Source organism: Perna viridis, chromosome 1, assembly GCF_037379345.1.
Source record: "Perna viridis isolate PV_CMFRI_1.1 ecotype Kerala chromosome 1, ASM3737934v1, whole genome shotgun sequence".
NCBI classification, from domain to species: domain Eukaryota; kingdom Metazoa; phylum Mollusca; class Bivalvia; order Mytilida; family Mytilidae; genus Perna; species Perna viridis.
In genome coordinates this window covers 18,572,773-18,594,227 of record NC_142445.1, presented here as the reverse complement: position 1 = coordinate 18,594,227, position 21,455 = coordinate 18,572,773, and the positions used below count along the sequence as shown (strand labels likewise).

Sequence of the window (21,455 nt, the reverse complement as noted above, 5' to 3'; positions counted from 1 at the left end):
CCCAAGTTGTTTGAAATCTCATTTCAAAAGGTCCTGGACCTTCAGCCCTTTTCATTGACAAACTATCTAGGACTTTTCCTTTTCCTCAAGTAGACCATTGATTTCTACTCTTGAACCACTGCTGTCTCCAGTGAGCTTAGTATTCTAGGCCTATTTCTGGCCAGGGTTTCATAAAAAATCTCAAATTGAGATTTTCCTCAGATCCTTGAGTTTCATTTCAAGTAATTTGACTGGTATAAATTTGAATTGAAAGAGGATTTGATGAAAATCTCAAGTTGAGATTTTTTATGAAATCGGGCACTGGAAAGGCAAATTTTGACTAATTTTTTGTTGTAATATTGTATTATAGCAACATATTAAATGTGTCATTGATTGGTTGACAATGTGTGAAAAGATGAAAAATACACTACTAAGAAATAAACTGTAGAACTATTAGCAATACTTGTAATTGAAAAAAAAAATCAATTTTTGTATTATTTTATAGTGTATATGTTTTGCATATTGTACTTCAAATGTTAATAATTATTACAGCTGTATGGTAACTTTGAGTGGATTTCCAGTTTTATTTTAGATATTTACGTATTATGTCAACAAATGAAATTGATTAATTTTCATTATACTTTAGAATTAAAGTTTAGTAAGTTGAATGAGCATCTTATTAAAGAGAAATTATTAATTATAAAATTTCTGTTTTACAATTATATACTTTTATTTACATACTGATGAATTATTTTCTATTTTTGGACATAGTTTTATTGAATTAGTTAAATGCACTTAGTCTGTTTCTTGTTTGAATACATAGCTGCTTTGATCAAGTTTTTCTAGTCTTCCAATTTTTCTTTATTCATCATTAACATTATTTTACTAGGATTATGATATATTCATACAGTTGTATAACGTGAATTCAAAATATACATGTCTCTTTTCAAAAAGGTTGGGGTTATGACTTTTTAGGGCCAATTTGGAGAAAAAAAATCCAGTATTTTCTGGTTTCCAAATATAAATGTATCCATGTAAAGATGAACATGTTTTGATGGAAAAACTGGTCTCATATTCATGAACATGCATTTAACAGCTTTCATTTAATTGTGTTTAGAAAAAAAAACCTGTAGTTTCATATATGTGGTTATATAAAACATAGTTATTGCTTTGAGTGAAACAAAACATGTTAAAAAGGATTTAACATCCCCATGTTTCCCCAAGGCAGATTCAGGTGGGGGGGGGGCTTTAATTTGATCAAATTTTATAAGGGACTTTGGTGTTGTGTTAAAGTTGACATTTATTTTGTTGTATTGTTACAGGACTGCTATATTGACAAAGTATTTCCATTTGTAGTCATTGTTTAGATTTGTCTAATTTATCTGAAGGAAGAAAATTTCTTATGTGAAATATAACAGTAATTAACTCTAAATGTGGCAACAGGTATTCCATTTTCAATACCTTTATGAATTATAATAAGACTGCCTTTATCAGATTTATAACATAGACATTTGAAATGCACATAGTGGAGACTTTTGCAGCTTGATGTATTCCACAAATAGCACAGAAACCCAATCTTTTAGTGATGTAAATGCTTAGTGTGCCTTGAAGTTACTATAAAGCTTCTGAAAATTGTCTTTAATGTTATTGAAAATGGCAAGTCATTCCTATTAAGAAAATTGCATGATATTTATGGGCATAACATCAATAATACAATGATAAGAATCTGTTCAGTTTTCTTCCATGCTCAAGTAAATGTTATTTACCCCCAGTATTAGATTATTTGACTTGTAAATAGATATGAGATTATGATATTACAGTTCTGATAGCATTGCGTCATTTAGGATTGGAATCTACCCCCAGATTATAATCCTTCCTTCTATAAGCAAAATATAATCATGTGTTGATCATATTATATCTAAACACCACAAACCACAATTTCAAACAGACATTTTAAAAAGCTGTGAGGTACATTATTATATGTCAGTGTTTGAATTTGCCTAGTGTCACCATAGATACCAGAGCACTGTAACAATTCTTTCTTCTATCAGCACCAGATTAGTAGGTTTCATATATTGTATATATAGAACTTAAGTAGATATTAAAATTGGCTTGGATAAAATTTCCTTTCCTCAAAAATTATATGTGGCAACTGCATGTCAAACTGACAAGTTAAGGAATTTACCATGATTTTGAAAAAAATCAGAAAGGATGGATCTTTAAATGGGTAGAGAAAATCCATGTATGGTAAAGAAATAATATAATCAGCTTCCCTGTAGGGCTCTATGGAAAATAGAAAACATCACTTTTCCTACAATTTCAGAAATCTTTAGTTTAATAGTGGAGGGGGAAACAAGAATGATCTGACTTATTGATCTTCGAAAATTCTACATATTCTCACATATTTGGTTTGAAACTAATACATTTTTACTTTAATTATTTTTCAACCTGACTAGTCCACCAACCTATGTAATCCATAAACCTGTGTAATCCACCAACCTGTCTAATCCATCAAACTGTAATCCATCAACCTGTCTAATCCACCAACTTATGTAATCCATTAGCCTGTGTAATCCACCAATCTGTCTAATCCACCGACCAGTTTAATCCACCAACGTGTAATCCATCAACCTGTTCAATCAGACATTATTTTCTGGATTAAAAGTTTTCTGTCTTATAAAACAGATTCTACTAAACAGCTAAAAAACTACAATAATCAAAGTAGTGTGGGTTTTACTGTACAACTACTAACTTCTGTAAGAAATGCTCTGTGTGGGTTAATATAAGCTTATGTAGGCAATGCAGGTTCTACTGTACAACCCCTAACTTCTGTAAGAAATGTGTGGGTTCAATATCAGTTAGTGTAGGCAATGCAGGTTCTGCTGTACAAGCACTAACTTCTGTAAGAAATGTGTGGGTTTAGTATTAGTTTGTGTAGGCAATGCAGGTTCTACTGTACAACCACTAACTTCTGTAAGAAATGTGTGGGCTCAGTATCAGTTTGTGTAGGCAATGCAGGTTCTGCTGTACAACCACTAACTTCTGTAAGAAATGTGTGGGTTCAGTATCAGTTTGTGTAGGCAATGCAGGTTCTGCTGTACAACCACTAACTTCTGTAAGAAATGTGTGGGTTCAGTATCAGTTTGTGTAGGCAATGCAGGTTCTGCTGTACAACCACTAACTTCTGTAAGAAATGTGTGGGTTCAGTATCAGTTTGTGTAGGCAGTGCAGGTTCTGCTGTACAACCACTAACTTCTGTAAGAAATGTGTGGGTTCAGTATCAGTTTGTGTAGGCAATGCAGGTTCTGCTGTACAACCACTAACTTCTGTAAGAAATGTGTGGGTTCAGTATTAGTTTGTGTAGGCAATAGATTAATAGGTTATCCAAGAATATGAAGTTTTGTTTCAGTTTAATAATTGCAGTGTAATCTATCTGTAGTTTATATAACAGACGTTTACCTCTAGATCCATATGTCTTTGATTCTGTTGTCTGCAATTTATTGTTTTAATGATTAAAGAAAAATGGTAGATATAGCACAGACATCAATGAGACAATTGACTCAAAGATCCCTCCAAGAAAGGAAATCTTATTGATTTTATGTAATCTCAAAAAAGTCTTCACTATTGTAATTGATGGTGGAGAAAAACTCTTTGGTAAAACATATGGTTTCATGTGCATTATGTATTGATAGGGGATGTCAATTATTCACTATGCCTTTAATCTTGTGTAAAAAGTCCACAATTGTTTTATTACCTCCTACCCGAACTTAAGATGGTTCCTTACTTAAAAGGAAATCTATGGCATTAACTCAAAGTCTTATTTGTTATCCTTGCATAGTTGCCTTAATTTCAGGTAATTTTAGAATAAAAAGTCTTTTAAAGTTCAGAAGTAAACATCTTCATAATGCACTTGCTTAACCCAATGAATACAATGATATGGTGTATTGATAGCTTTCAGAAACATAACTTTAAGTAATGCTTCTTACATTAAAGAAAAACTACTGGTGATTGGAGTCAATTTAGAATAATTGATGTATGCTTTAGATTTCAGAATTGGCCCTTTTCCACAAGTCAGTAAATAGCAAAATTTTCAAATTTAAATGATAATGAACCATATTGGGCCATATCATGTTACTTTGGAGATTATCTTCCACAAGCATAAAAAATGACATGGGTTGGAGGATTTTATTTTTGTTTTCTTTTCAGGAACAGTTAAATCTGAATAAATGCATAGCAATGTAAATTAGCATATGCTTTCAAATATGTATACTAATATTGTACTTAGATTAAGACTTTGTTATGACTGAAAGTCAATAGTATTGTCTTGATGGATACAGACATGAAAAAATTTTGAAAATTCAAAGCTCAGGAAAAAGTAAACTAATAACAAGTACTATCTTTGAAAAAATGCATTTTCTCGCTTTGTTCATTCCATATTTATTTTGTGAACTGTATTAACACTGTGCTAAGCTTAGCTTAGTAATTCAATTATTTAATTGGTTCAAGGAGAAAGCTATTTCCAAGTATTCAATATATTTAAGATTATAATTCAATGTATCAATAATGATTGAAAATATTCCGGACAACAATGCCCCTAATGGAGCCTTGAATTTCACAGTTGCTATCACTTTCGTCCAATGAAATGCAAGGTTGTAAGCTCAGTTGGATATGTTGCCATGGTTAAGCATCAATGGTATCAGGTGATTTCAAAGCGAACTCAACACTGATTGCGTGGGGAAAAAATTGGGGCAGGGTCTTTTGAGATGGTATGAGCAAGAGTAGTATCTACAAATTAACATGATGAGGCCCTGACTGGACAGAGTTAATTCATGTTTAGCAAATGCATAACAGTTCTGAATAAATATCTAATTTTGCTTTTTGTTTGATATTTGACACAGAGGGAACAATTTTACTTGTTTAAAAATGGTATGGTTTTAACTATGTTGACAATACTGAATGGTATACTAGTACTGTAGATGATTTTGTATAATCTTGAAAAAGAAGATATACAACTTTGGAAATCTATCATTCACACCAGCTGTAGTATTGTATAAAACCTCTTAGGATTTGACTATTTTTCTTGAAGTCTTACTGTTAACAAAAAATAGTTTTAACATTTGTTCATCTTTGGCTGCACAAGCTTGATAGAAATCCTCATATTGAGAACTTAAGATCATTGATAAACTCAGACTGAAATTACTTTCATTGCAGTTTAGAATAAGGTGATGATTATTCTATTTTTTTTTTCAGTGGTGCCTTCTCAGAAGTCTTCCTAGTAGAGGACAGAACTCAACCAGGGACCTTACAAGCAGTGAAATGTATAGATCGTAAAGGCTTGCTTGGGAAAGAAGATTCTTTAGAAAATGAAATACGGGTCTTACAAAGGTAGGTCATGTGTGGAAACTCATAGGAATGTTAATGAAGCAAAAGACCTAAACTGTATCAACTTAAGTGTAAGGAAATTGATCTCAACAAAATAGTATAACAATGGTTGATACCTGAAAAGAAAGGGTTGGATTGATTTTTGTGGTGATGACCCTAAATGTGTATGAATAAGGGCCCAAAACAAGCATTTCATAAAACTTCTGATAAATTGCTTATTTCTTAAACAATTTTAGTGAGATTTGAAATAAAGTCCTTAAATCTTTAGTATGCTGACTGTAATTTATTGTTGGTATTGCCATCCACTATGTCAACTGGAAAAAGAAAATTGCTTTTTCACTGCCATATGGATGGCTAGCAGTGGTGTTGCTTACAAGTATGCCCAGATTCTCAATCATCCACCTCATTTTGATATAAAATTAATGAAAATGAAATTAAATAGTTATTGCATGTAGGCATCCCCTTTGTTTAGAACCTGGTTATGGCACTGGCTAGTCAGCTTTGGCTCTGAATAGTATGCTTGGATAGAACCATGATGATCTGTGTTTCTGTAGTGTGTTGTGTCAGTTAGGTAGCTTGCGTCAGTTTTACAAAAGTCATAAGTGTGAAATTGATCGTAAATTATGACGTCACAATGCTATTTTAGGTTGTGACATCATTACTTCCGATCAGCTTTACACTTACAACATTGTGTGAAATGGACGCCATATGTTTTAAAAATTAGTAGAGAGACAAAGATTACATTTACAATAACAGTGCACTGACTTAACATAAAAGGAAATGTTATATATGGATGAAGCTTACATGTAGATCCATTGGAAAACACAAGGGTATGCCAAGCATTATCATCTGTTCAAGCCAAATTACTATATCAGAGTGTTTGTCAAGTCAGTACACTGTTATTGTTTTTATACTTCATAAAAAATTAAAATAAAGAAAAGCTTTTAAAGCAGGAAAAACAATGTTTTTATTTGAAGTGGGTGACATCCTTGCAACTTCAAAACAATGTAACATTTGTGATGTTAAAACAGAGTAGTTTTATTCAATCAGCGACCATATATCACTTGTAATATATGATCAAGGCATTTTGACTGCTCAAATACAACAGTTGTGGTATGAATGGAGTTAGGTCATCAGTAATGGATCTAATGACCTCTTAAAGGTGAGGAAGTACATTGTACTTTCAGTCAGAAAGGTTTTTACTGTAAAATGCAATTTTCAATGTATGGCTATTAAAAAAGAATGTTTTTTATCTTTCCATATTTGTATTGTGTGTTTTCTTTTTAGTATGTAATCTACAATCAAAATATAATCTTGGTACATAAGCATCAGTAGGAGATATTAATGTTTCAGGATGTATATTTTTTATCTTTGTTTCCATTTTCCTGAATCAGTAGTCAAGAAGGTTTTAAAGTACACATAGCATTTGTTTTCCTTGTTTGAGAACATTTTAGCGATGGAATGAAATAGAAATAATGCTTGTAACTGGAAGGAAATATAATTATCAGTGTCCACAGGATAATTATTGTTTATTCCAATTTGCCATGTAAACACTGGCTCAGCTGCAATATTGAAACAAAACTAAAATGAAATTCTTCCAGGAAGTCTCCAAAATCAATTATATGTCATGGCTGATAATGACATGTAGAGGTAGACATTAATAAAATTGAATTAGGTCACCATTTGTCTGTGAAACTTGGACAGGACTTAAAACTTTCCTGAGGACAATGTCTGTATGTCTGTCTCCTGCAATTGGTCACTTTTTAAAGTGTAATTATCCATCAAAGTACTTGGGATACCTTTATATGAAATTGACTGATTAGGAAAATGCAATATTTTACATAAAGTCTAAGTTTAATTATCTTGCTGGACTGGCAGGGGTGAATTCAGACAGGGGCAGTGCAGGGGTGAATTCAGGCATGGGCGAATTCAGGCAGGGGCAGTGCAGGGGTGAATTCAGACAGGGGCAGTGCAGGGGCGAATTCAGACAGGGGCAGTGCAGGGGTGAATTCAGACAGGGGGAATGCAGGGGTGAATTCAGGCATGGGCAAATTCAGGCAGGGGTGAATTCAGACAGGGGCAGTGCAGGGGTGAATTCAGGCAGGGGCAAATTCAGACGGGCAGTGCAGGGGTGAATTCAGACAGAGGCAGTGCAGGGGCAAATTCAGACAGAGGCAGTGCAGGGGTGAATTCAGACAGGGGCAGTGCAGGAGTGAATTCAGACAGGGGCAGTGCAGGGGCGAATTCAGACAGGGGCAGTGCAGGGGCGAATTCAGACAGGGGCAGTGCAGGGGCGAATTCAGACAGGGGCAGTGCAGGGGTGTGCCCGTCCTAAAATTTGCAAAGCATGGGTTGTCATAGGTAGATTTAGGCGGGTTTAGGTTGAAACTTTTAATTTCTCACTAATTTGACCACAAAAGATATCTGACAACGCACACATTTATTTGTGTGTACATACGTGTACATGACATATGGAAATTTGTTCTTTCTTTGATCAAATATTTTATATAAATGCCAAACTCTGTCTTAAATCTGTGCTTGTTTCATCTGTTGTAGTTCTTGATAAATCAAATTAGCACCAGTGTTTCCTGGAGTTCAGTGTGAAATATTACATTGTTAAAGAAACAGGATTTTCCAAGATTATTTGCCATGAAATTTGTTAGTAAAACAAATTGAGAAATCTACTTCAATTTCAATTTTGTCTCCAGAGTTATCTGAAAATTAAGTTTTGTAGCACATTTAAGAAACACAATCTAAAAAGCTGTTATGAAAATGAAAAGTTGACAAGTTGAGAAGCAATTCTATTATAGTTTAAATTAGCCATGTTTTGAAATTGTCTTTTGATGATTTGACAACAAATAGTTGTTTACCATATATCAATTTTGTTTTGGAAGTGCTACATTCCAAGGTGTTGAGAAAGACCGAAAAATGTTAATTTGCATAATTAGCCCAGATAAAAGGAACCAATATAATATCTCATTAAGCTTCTATTCAGAAAACATAAATTATAATTCTTTGTGAGGTTTAAATTTTTGTGGTATTCATGGGTCATTTCTTTCTTTTCATTTCTCACTTTTTTCATGGAATTGTTATGAATCGTTATGTAAAAAAAATGTCGGGTAATGATTTGTGATGAATTGTTACATAATGAATACCAAGCTGAGAAAACATGTACATGTACTTACTAATGAAAATTCTTTTGGTATGATATTTTTTATTCTTTCCTTTAAATTACTCCTGGTTGCTAGACCGAGAAAGTGATATGGTCACACACATTGTTGAAGAAAACACAATTGTTAATACAGAAAATTATAGATTGAATTTAAAAGGTTGAAATGGCCACTAATCTACTGGAAAAGTTTCAACCTGGTTATAACATTGCACCAGATATCAACTCTAGGTTACTGTTGTGTCAATGATATTTTTGAGTGAATGTTCTCTATCCTTGTTAACTGAGTAATCTATGATAAAATATACAAATTGTTCCATTTAGTCAATGGATGTAGGATCTAACAATACTTCATTCTACTTTTTGTTCAGATGACCTTTCTGATTAACCAATAAGAATTCAGCTTTCATGATTGTGAAAGTATTATACCAAAAGACAAAACCAAAGGATTCTGAAAAAGTCATCTAAACAGAAAGTAGAATTAAGTATTGTTGAATCCTACCGACAATAACTAAATGAAACATTTTCAAGAAGGTAAGGTATTGTCTCCCAGAGACCCTAGAATTTATAGGAGGACAATCAATTTACATGTAGCAGTAAAGCTTCTGAGCCAAGCTGGTCTTTTTTTTCAATTTAAATTGAAACTTAATGTATTTTTAGCATTAATACTAGACTTTATAGTGAGTCTGCAGGCAAAAATTTTTGTTCATGATTTTTTTACTAAAACATTTGGGTGCCCTTTGTTGAATTGAATGTGCAGTTGATTGGAAGAATCTACAAATTAAATTGATACTCTTCTCTTTATTTAATCTGTTCCCTCTCCTCTAATATGTACCCAGCCATAGCATGAGCAAGCCATGGATTTCATGTCTAATAATTCCATTACTTAGAGTTCTGTGCCATGCTTTAATTTAGAAGTGTTCAATAACCTCAGTGTTAATAAAATGTTCATTTTGTTATATTTACATGTTGCTGATTTTGCAATATTTTAAATGCTGATTTGATACCTAGTAATGTTATTTCTTGGGCAACTCCAATTATGTTGCCTTATATTTATCCCAATGAGATAACCTGGTTTCCGTACTTTATCATGTCTGCCCTTTAAATGTAGGAATCAACAGTCATTGAAGCACATTGATATTTTGCCTTTAATGGCCTGTCACTTACATTTTAAAGATAGATTGGAAAATTATTTTATCATTGTTGTAACATTAGTTCAACCCCCACATTCCTTAGTATTTATATATTTAATTGACATTTAATCAGAGAGCTTTATGATGTGATCAATTTAAGTATGGTTGCATGTAAATAGGCATAAAGAGCAAAGTGTCTTAATGATGAAATGAACACTTCAAGGCCAGATCCAGGTATCAATAATATGTCAGCAATCTTTAATACTTGTTTTCTTTTGTCTTTTCTCTATGTGTGGTCATATTACTTCATATCAGTCATTATATTAATCCAATAAAGTTTTTAAGCTAAAATCTGACACTGTTGGAAATCATTACTAAACATTAAAACATTAGTTATTGCAATGTGCATAATGGAATAAAGTAATTTTAATTGAGGTATCATGAGTTAAATAACAATAATTCAGATCTGAATATGGACTACATATTGTGATTTCATATCCAAGAATTATAGGTTTAAACATTGTTATATGGTATTCTGTAATTTGTGTTAGAATGTCAAAAGTTATCATACAGTAATGCCCTCTGCAGGTAACATGATAGTTGCTTATGTAGAGGGCATTATTTTTTCACGTGGCCAAAGGCCATGTGAGCAATTGCCATCACTTGGCATCCATCATCGTCCTAAACAATTTTTAAAAACTCTTCTCCTCTTGACCAATTCCAATTAAATTTAGTATGAATGTTCTTTAGGGTTTTTTTTCATAGAACTGGTGTAGGGATTTTTTATCCATGGAAAACATAGCCACTGTTACTAAAAAAATAGAACAAAGGGATCAGTCAGAAGTTTTTATTCCACATACATGTATCTCCTAAATCTTAAGGTTTAGCCAAATTCTTTCAGTTGCTGAAATGATCCTTATTATAAGGCCTATAAAAGTCTCCAGGGATCCAAGTTGTCTGTCGACTCCTTGTAAGAGTTATTGTCCTTGAAAGGTGAAAAATGACAATTTTTTTTTACAGTTTTCAGTCAATATCTTGAGAAATATGATAGATAAAATGAAACTTTTAATTGCTGAAAGCTGAAATGTACCTTATGATAAAGCCTACAAAAGTTAGTGGGTACCAAAGTTGTGAGATGACTCCTTGTTAGATTCAAGATTGTTGTGCAAAAATTATGTTTTTAGCAGTTTTCAATATCTTATAAAAACTATAATAGATAGAATGAAACTTTGAATTGATGATATGATCTTTATGGTAAGTCCTACCAAAATCTTCATTGAGTCAAAGTTGTAGGACAACTCCTTGTTAGAGTTATTGCCCTTGAAAGGCAAAAAGTTAACCAATTGAGCAGTTCAGGCTCCTGGGAGCCTCTTGTTGACTATTGTTTGCCCTTTGGAATTTCACTGATTCTACCACCCAAAATCTTCTTGCCTTGCTTGGTTGGACCTTTAATGTATTTACACTCCCTAACATGTAATCCTGGAATCACCATAATTTTTTCTTTTCATATTTTTTTTCTCTAAAACCTGTTGATTAAAGATAGTAACAAAAAGGATTTTTAATTCAATGACTTTTGATATTTAATCACTTTCCACATATCATTTTGATTAAACATTTATAAGCATCATAATTTTTTTTTGAAACTTCCTTGTAAGACCTCAAATCTTCTTTATGTTGGAACCAAATGATGAAGTTCAGTTCAATTATTCCTTGATTTGATTCTGGAAATATTTTATATTTCTAAACACCCATGTGTACTAAACGTCTTTATCATTTACTTTCTCCTCACATAAATCATTAGAAGTAGGACTATGTGTTAAGGTGTGTGTTTCTTTCACAAAGTTGTTTATTTCAGAAAGATTAAAAAAAACAAAAAAACAAAAAACACTTTCTTTTTCTTCTTAGAAAGAATAATCTTATTTTTCAGAAAATTTCCATACATTATATGACTGTTTAGTCAGTTGACATGTTGAACCAGAAATTATGAAATAAACTTTTTTTGTATTGATGAAGTGCAGCTGACATTTCAAATGACAGTTTTTTACATAAGATATATTTTTTCTTCCACTTCACAACAGCATGTCTACCATAATAAATTCATAGATATCTTGATTTTTTTGTAGCTCCCTTGAGGATTTACAATGCTATATGACTAATGATTTCAGAATCTTAATTTTAATGGATGTTCATGAATATTCTATTAATTTCTTCTTGAAGGTTGCTTGCCTTAATGGGTAAAGCTTCTTGATCAGTGGGAACCCAGTTACAGGATTATCGCAGTCAAATTTGACATTCTAAGTATAATATTCCTTTCTGAACAACTTATACAAATTAGTTTGTTTAGTGATAGTGTTAACTGTCTGTGAGGCCCATATTGGTCTCAAATTATGGGTCCACAAGGTCAAAATTATTCTTTAAAAGGCTCAAATGGTTAAATGAACCCATGCTTGTACACAAACTCTGCAGACATGTATTAATTTAAGTTCATTTTTTCTTACTTTTTAAAAACCAGTAACTATGATAATTTTATAAGAAGCTCATCTTTTATTATTTTGATAGAAGTTGTTTTTTTCAGGAGCAGTGGCTATTTTCAGATAATCACAACTTACTGAAGGTCAATGACTATCTTGTGTGTAGTTGCAGAGATTTTAGAAAGGGTGGGTTCTGGTTTAGTTTCAGAAGAAAAAGAGGGGTCCAGGCTATTATTTGCTAATTTTTGCAAATAATTGCAGGAAATTAACAATACAATATTAACAATATTTTTCTGGTTGTGTCAGCCAAACATAGCTAATGGTTTTGTGAATATATGCTTTGTCCATTGACCCACTGAACTAACTTTATCACTTACATATAGTATATTAGATAGAGAATATCAGAGTATGCTTAGCTTGATCAGTCAATACTATTTAGTTAGTAACATAATTAGCATCAGTTTATAGAATGTAGATACTGTTTTTGGCTGTTGGGGTCTATTTAACCTTGACCTTAACCAGTGAAAAAAAAAACTCAAATGCTTTAAAACAGAAATGAATTGATCTAGATGGAATAAATCAAGTTATTACAAAGAAGTTGGGAGGTTTTTTATTTTAATTCCAGGACAATCCATGTTTTTATCCCTGCTTTAAGTAGTAAATTTCGGAGTTAGCATTACAGTCCGCTCAGTTTTACAATATAGAAGAGTAATGTGTTAATTTAAAAAAAAAATTACATTAGGCTGTCATATCAAACAGGTCTAGGGGGAACATTTTGTTACTTATTTGTGTAATTACACATGGTATGTTACAACACTTTATTTCCTATTCCTATGTCAGGTTATTGTTGTTAGTGTGTGTACCTTAGTCCAAATACAATAATATATTGTGTTATTACAGTATCTATATCCTATTAGGAATTATAGTGACCATAAGTATATATTGTAACATCTTTATTCAACAAATGACCTCAGTATTCATATTAGTCTGATAAGTAGGTATCATCGTAAAATTCAGATGGTAACATTTTTAGTTTACCTGGCCATAGGCCATGCGAGCTGCTGCCTTCACTTGGTGTCTGTCGTCATTGTTAACAATTTTTCATACCTCTTCTTCTCTAACACTACTTGACCAATTAGAATCAAACTTGGTATGAATGTTCCTTGGGGTATCCTGCATAGAAGTGTTGTGGGGATTTTTGATCCTTCAAAAATCATGGATACCTATACTAAAAATGGAACTTAGGGTCAAACAAAAGCTTTTTGCTTGCATCTCAAAAACTATTAGGTATAGCCAAATTTTGATATGATGAGATCTATCTCTGATCAAATGTTTATTTTAATCTGTTAATCCATGTTGGAACTATTGTCCTTTTTATGTTTTTCCCCATTTCCTATGCTATTTCTTTCAAAAATCTCCTCTGAAACTACTTGACCAATCAAATTCAAACTTTGCATGAATGTTTCTCAGGGTATTCTAAATAGAACTGATATGAGGAAATTTGATCCTTCAAAAATCATGGCAGCAACAGCTGAAAATGAAGCAAAGGAGTCAGTCAGAAGTTTTTCTCATATATCTCCTAATATGTTAAGCTTAGCCAATTCTTTCAATTGCCAAAATGATCCTTATTATAAGGCCTATAATAGTCTACATTGGGTTTAAGTTATTGGATGACTCTTTGGTGGAGTTATTGCCATGAAAAGGTGAAAAATGGCTTGTTTTTTGTTGTTGTTGTTTTTTTACAGTTTTCAGTCAATATCTTGAAAACTATGATAGATAGAAAGAAATATGCAATTGCTGTATTGATTCTTATGATAAAGCCTACAAAAATCTGCGGGGATCAAAGTTTTGGACAACTTCTTATTAGTGTTTTTGCCCTTGAAAGGCAAAAAAATGATGTTTTTAGCAGTTTTCAGCAATTATCTTGAAAACTATAATAGATAGAAATTTTCAATTGGTGAAATGATCCGTATGATTATTCTTACCAAAGTCGTCATGGAGTCAAAATTGTCAGACAACTCCTTGATAGAGTTATTGCTCTTGAAAGGCAAAAATTTAACCAGGTGAGTGATTCAGGCTCCTGGGAGGCTCTTTTTTTAGGTAATGAGATACAAAGTGATTCATGAATGCACACTGAAGTAGAGCTTTGTTTTTGAATAGAATATTAAAATAATGTGCAATATTGTATCCAAATGAGTTGTATCCATAATAAACTGTAAATCTCTATGTTGAAGGGTGCCAAAAACTAATATTGTTTCCACACTTGCCCCCAAGTGAACAGAATTCAACTGGATGTGGTCATATCATGCTGTGCTTAAGGAAGATATCTCAGTATTTGTTGTTCACATTTTCATGAAAATTTTTGAAAATAGTTTTTTTCTATGTATGTTAGCTCCCTTTTTTATTGTTTTAGATTTCTGATTTTTGTTTTTAAGTTTTTTTACTTAAAAATAAAAAGGGGGGCTTTCCTATGATTGCACAATAACTTGAAAAACTTTTCAGGACCTTTATTGAATTGGTTTTTTTTTTTATTCATGTATATTGGTTGTATTGTTAAACTACAGTCAAAATTCAGCATTGTAACAAGCTTTGATTTTGTGTCTATATTTGCCCCCATCTGTTCAAGGTTTGACCTTTTGAGATGTAGCTGGCTGTGCTCTACTTAGCATTCACTTGTTTTGTTCATTCTAATGCAGATTAAAATAATGTTTAATTAAACATATAAATCAAGGCACAACTCATTTTTACTTTAAACTTCTTTTCTTTTATTAAAATATGTTTTGTTTCATGTGACAAAATGGAATAAAAATTGATGAGATTACTGGTACTTTTCCAATATATTGAAAAATAAATTGAATGCTTGGTTGTCAAGGTTTCCTATTAAACAAAAGTGAAGAGGATGAAAAAAAAATTTGCCATTGTCAAGTGTAATTTTCTTGTTCATTTCGTGTTTAATCAGGTTATTCTGTTGTTGAGGAAAACTGTAGAAAAATCTGGGGCCCATTTCTAGGAGAACTGTATCATGGTCTTGTAGCTCATCTCAAGAAATCTAAAAGCTTGTTTACTAAGTGAAAATTTAGAGAAATAGATACTTTTATAATGTTTTTCAATCTTGAAGTGAAGAAAAAAAAGGTTTCATCTGAAAGATTAACACAAACTGACAGATGAATAGATGAAATGAATTACACATGCATATATACCAGTAAGCCCCCAGTCCTGTTGGCTGGGCATAAAAACCCTAAATGTACCAGTCTTTGTCATCATTGTCTTTGTCCTCTTGAACAAATTTCAAAACTCTTCTCCTCTGACAATACTTATCAAATGGAACCAAACTTGGTATTGATGTTCCTTGGGGTATCCTGCATAGAACTGTCATGGGGATTTTTGATACATAAAAAAACATGGCTGTCTTTACTAAAAATAGAACATAGGGGTCAGACAGTAGTTTTAAAACCACTAGGTTTAGCCAGATTCTGATGTGGGATTAAAGTGTTCAGCATAATTAGATCTATCTGCATTAAAATTTTCATTTGAATCTGTTTAGCCGTGTTTGAGCCTTTTTCAGCATTTTATCGAAAAGTTTTAAAAACTTTTCCCCTGACACTACCAGACCAAGTGGAACAAAATTTGGTGTGAATATTCCTTAGGGTATTTTTCATAGAACTGATGAAGAGATTTTTGATTTGTAGAAAAACATGGCCAATGTTACTAAAATAGAACAAAGGGGTCAGTAAGAAGTTTTTCTCATAATCTCTAAAACCATTAGGTTTAGCCAAATTCTTTCAGTTGCTGAAATGATACTTATTATAAGGCCTACGAAAGTCTCCAAGGATCCAAGTTGTCAGACAACTCCTTGTTGGAATTATTGCCATTGAAAGGGGACAAATGATTGTTTTTTTTCTTTACAGTTTTCAGCCAATATCTTGAAAACTATAATTGATAGAATGAAACTTTCAACCAATGAAATGATCTTACCATAGTCTTCTTTGAGTCAAAATTGTTGGACAAATCCTTGTTAGAGTTATTACCCTTGAAATGCAAAAATTTAACCAGGTGAATGATTTAGGCTCCTGGGAGCTTCTTGTTTGTTATGTATTATAAGACATTGTGTAAACATGTATTGTTTACCCTATTTTGCATACCTTATATTACACCCCATGACTTTCAAATGGTTATCATATATCCTATATCACATCACATACCCTATATTGCACCCCTACACAGACCATACTTGAAGTATAGTTATAATATATGATATAATGAACATGACATGTCAAAATCTGTATCATATAAGGTATCAACCCTTGACCTATGTCAACCCGAGGGCCAGTGGCCCTTTGGGTGAGATTGGAGCCTTGTGTTGATACAGATTTTGGCATGTAATATTCGGTATGTATCTGATTATTCCAGACCAACTGCAGTGTTGTATTGTTGCAACCAATAATAAATAAAAAACAATTATTCCATCATTAGTCTTTTCTAGATCTCTAGACCATGATGTAAAAGAATTACTCCCATTTTCCTATTGCTTGATTCTATTACAACAAACAATGAGAAAAAAAGGTTATTGAATAATTCTGTGAAGGTTTTAATACTTTATATTCCTTGCAAGTTGAATACAGGTAGTTGTTCTTTACATGGAGATTTTGTTCAGACTATTGTTGTATTTATTGATCAGTTCAGTTTGTGTTTTGTTGGTTTATAGTATTATGCAGCCAGCTTCTGTTGACTGTGACAGAATTAAGATGGCTTTCATTGTTCATGCAAACTAAGTATCCAACTTTAGTTGACCAACCTTTTAGAATTTGACCAAGTAGGAAGTTAGTTTATAGACAAATGGACAGACAGTGTTCTGACATACTGACTTTTTAGCTCACCTGGCTGAAGGCCACGTGAGCTATTGCCATCTTTTGGCGTCAGTCATAGTCGTCGTTGTTAAAAATTTTTCAAAACTCTTATTTTCTGACACTACTTGACCAATTTGAACCAAACTTGGTATGAATGTTTCATGAGGTATCCTGCATAGAACTATTGTGGGGATTTTTGATCTGTTGAAAAACATGGCCGCCATTACTAAAAATAGAAAAGAGGGGTCAGACAGTAGTTTTTTGCATATATCTCCAAAAACCTTTCGGTTTAATTAAATTCTGACAGGGTAAAAGTGTTCAGCATGATGAGATCTATCTGTGGTTAAATTTTAATCATTTTAATCTGTTAAGCCATGTTGGGAGTTATTGCCCTTTTTCAACATTTTTTGCTATTTATGTTATTTCTTTCAAAAATCTTCTCCTCTGACACTACATGACCAATTTGAACCAAACTTGATATGAATGTTCCTGTGGGTATTCTGCATAGAACTGATGTGGAGATTTTTGATCTGTTGAAAAACATGGCCGCCATTACTTCAAATAGAACATAGGGGTCAGACAGTAGTTTTTTGCATGTATCTCAAAAACTGTTAGGTTTAGCTAAATTCTGATGGGGTAAAAGTGTTCAGCATGATGAGATCTATCTGTGGTCATATTTTCATTTTAATCTGTTAAACCATGTTGGAGATATTGCCCTTCTTCAGCATTTTTTGCTATTTTTTGTTATTTCTTTCAAAAATCTTATCCTCTGACACTACTCGACCAATTGGAACCAAACTTGGTATGGATGTTCCTTATGATATCCTGCATAGAACTGATGTGGGGATTTGTGATGTGTCGAAAATTATGGCCGCTATTACTAAAAATAGAACATAAGAGTCAGACAGTAGTTTTTCACATATATCTCCAAAACTGTTAGGTTTAGCCAAATTCTTTCAATAGTCGAAATGATTCATATTAGGATTACAAAAGTCTTTATGGATAAAAGTTGTCAGATGATTGCTTGTAAGAGTTATTGCCCTTGAAAAGGGAAAAATGACAGGTTTTTTTTTGTACAGTTTTCAGTTAATATCTTGAAAACTATGATAGAAATTCTTCTTAAATTTACTGCCCCTGGAAAGACAAAATTCAACCAGGTGAGCAATTCAGGCTCCTGGGAGCCTCCTGTTTTTATATAGTTTTTCAAATTTTGCAGTTCTCAAAATGACAAGCTGTTGTTGATCCAACAAGATCTTTTACTTTAGTGCTGATGAATTTTGTATGACCACCATAAGGTTGTGGTCATGTAATGGTATGACGCTTTCACTATCTGTTGACACTTGCTTTTCGTGTGACAACTGTAATATTAGTTGGTCAATAGATAAAAAATTTTTTTACAAGGTTTCAAACCACAAATCAGTTTTTTTTTTTGATAAGGGGCCAAAAACAAATATTTCATAGAATTTAACGATAACTCCAGTTAAAGCATATGGATGTCTCAAATATTTTACCGCAATAATCTATACTACAAAGCTCCGACTGGCTGTTACCTTGTGGGGGTTAAGACTTAATATGTTTGAACATAAATGGCCTAAGTGACATCATAATATTCCTTTAAATTCCATATCTCATCCATACATAGTACTGAATCACAGTTTTGAAGTTTCTGTAGCATCTTATGCAGTTGAGCAGATGGCTATAGCAATTTTGTCATCCTGAATAATAACTTCCAAAATAAGACTGTTATAGCAAAATTATTTCTAAGTGTACAAAATTTCCTTAAACTACAGTGAATTCAAGTATTGTTGTTCCCAATTGAAAAAAAATCCTTGAGAAACCAACTGGAGGGGTCAATTAAAAAAAAATCAAAACAAAAAAATTTTGGGGACTAAAATTGAGATCCACTTTTTATATTGGAGAGAATATCATAGTATGTCTAAAGGTCAGAGGAAGGGGTTAACTGTGATTCCTGGAAATCATTTAGTATAGTGTTGATGTAGGAGTAATTGTCATCCTGTTCCTGAGATCAGATAACATCACTCATATGACTCCATGACAAATGAGCATTATTTTTATAAAACTCTGTATGGTACTTTTGGGTATTATACATTTCACAAGGAAGCAAACAGTATGTTTTAATTGGAAATTATAAACCCCCATAACTCTTGTTATATACTGGACACAGTCAGGAACAATTTACATAGTCATAGGAAATGTATTGTATTTGTATGATAGCATATATTGTGTCTATTGGGAATCTGTAGGATATTGTTAATGACAACTTTGATATGTACTGAATCCCCATTAAAGAATGGCATTCAATAGATTGTTGAGTGGGAAATGAAAAGGGTTTCCATCAACAGAAGCATTTATTTTAATTAGATGTGCACCAGATCTAGTGGGAGGCACTGAACAAATATTTTTTTAACTCTTTAGCATAATGGATGTGTTGATGGGTGATTCTTGTCAGTGTGATGAATGTGGGCTTGTTAATGGATATCTATGGTATTGTTCTAATTACCCACTTGTGTTTTAATTTATTTAGTTGTTTTTACTGTGTTTTTTTTTCATGAAAGAAGCATTTGCCTTGTACAGTTCATGTGAAACTGGTTTCAATTGGAACTCCTCAGCGTTTCTCATTACACTAAAGAAAAAATTTGGAGGCACTATAGGCGGAAGAGTCTGTCTGAAATTTGACTAATCCTATTCTAAAATTATAGTTTTACCCTGACTTTTTGTCTTAGCTCCTCAATTCCTGCCAAAATGTTTTGAAAGAGTTATTGTTCTTTATTTCTAGTGATATCTAACAATTTTTTTTAGCACTACCTGGTGGATAGAACTACTTTGATTCGCCTATGACTACAATTTTTGAAAAATTTTCAAGAAAAAATTCTCATTTTAGTATTAAAGTTTATATTTTTTGTGTAGCGGAAATGGCAGAGTAGTCCCAACTGACTTTGGTTTTATATAATGACATCTGGAGTATTGTAGTTTTTTTATGTTCAGAACTAAGCAGCATAAGACAGAATTTGATTTGTCTAAATTAAATGCATTTAATTAGAGTTAGGAATGAACAAAATATAACAAAATTGGAGTGACAAAAAATTCATACTGGTCAGAGAGTACATCTTGCCATTTTCAAGACAGAAGCAATTCTTGTTAATCTGTTCACCAAAAATAAAGCAAAATATCAGATATTAAGACATTTTGTCTTGAATTTGGGCATGAATTTGTTTCACAGGAGAGGATGAAAAATCTGTTGGCGATCATTACTTTACATCAAGAACTACTCTTTAATATTGATCCAGAATTTATTCTATGGAGGAGTAATATCTACTAGTATTCTCACCGTGAATGATCATATTTGGTTGTTCAGGATTATTTATTGGTTGCCCTTTATATTCTATCAATATTTGATTTTCATGTCAAACCAATCTCTGAATTTTTCTAATGGCACATTGATTTCACTGACCATCGGATAACTTGAACATTGTAGAAACGTTGTTGTTACAGCATAGTCACAGAGTAATGGGAAAAAATGTTATTTCACATATGAAACTTGTTTGTTTGTTTGTTTGTTGGGGTTTAACGTCCGAGCAGCAATATTTCAGCTATATTCAGGCGATGAACATGAAGTGGATGATAAAATGAACATGAAATGAAAAATGGGATGGGAAACAAGGACAATGGGGTTGACAAATTTTGATTGCCACTGGAAATAGGGAGAGGTGGGTAGGGTCGGGCAATTTAGCCTCTTGTGGCGGAGCCCTATGGTTCCTACTCCAGGAGAATACCACAGTAGGGTTTTTAACATGTGAGGAATGTGGCATCTTTCCCAACACGGTGCACCACTATGGTTTGCGGTCAGGTTTTCCGTGCTATAGACTGACAACCCCAGCATGTAACGCACCAGGGGTACCCCATTCCACCACCTGGGGCACACAACCCAGTTGCTCTGTGGGCAGAGTGCCCTAGCCCTAGGCTAAGGTTCTGAGCACTATTTAGTTACTTTTACGACAAGCTTAGCACTGCTGCATTCCTATTCTTTTGTCACCTGGACCTGCACGGGTACATGTGAAACTTGGTAGTACATCCATGATAAACATACCAGATAAATTTTAAAATACAGGAAAGTGATACTTCTCCTAAACCAAACCTTACTTCACTATAAATCCTCAAGCTCCACTAAGACGGTTGTTTATTTCCTCTCTTACTTACTACTGCAGACATTTTGTAATTCTTGGACATTTCTAAAATCAAACATTCGGCAATTGGATAATGTCACATAAAATCATCAACTTTTTCCTGACTTTGCAAGATTCTGACATTTTCTGAGTGGATCTGTTTGAAGCTTGTCAAATACTAACTACATTTGACATTAGAATAAGTCAATCTTGTTTCAGTCCATGCATGTCATAATTCTCTGAACCTAAGTAAAATCTTACCTTGGATATCATTGAATTTAAAAAAAAAA

The 21,455-nt window shown here is 32.8% G+C and overlaps 1 protein-coding gene across 1 annotated transcript in view; it reads left to right on the top strand.

Annotated features, from left to right (window-relative positions):
- The window catches only part of LOC148627582 (calcium/calmodulin-dependent protein kinase type 1-like), a 63,101-nt gene that overhangs the window by 18,970 nt on the left and 22,676 nt on the right, over positions 1 to 21,455 (top strand). Inside the window, exon 2 of the mRNA XM_088575391.1 lies at positions 5,230 to 5,364. Coding sequence (XP_088431517.1) covers positions 5,230 to 5,364 — 135 coding nt within the window. The remainder of the gene's footprint in view (positions 1 to 5,229; positions 5,365 to 21,455) is intronic.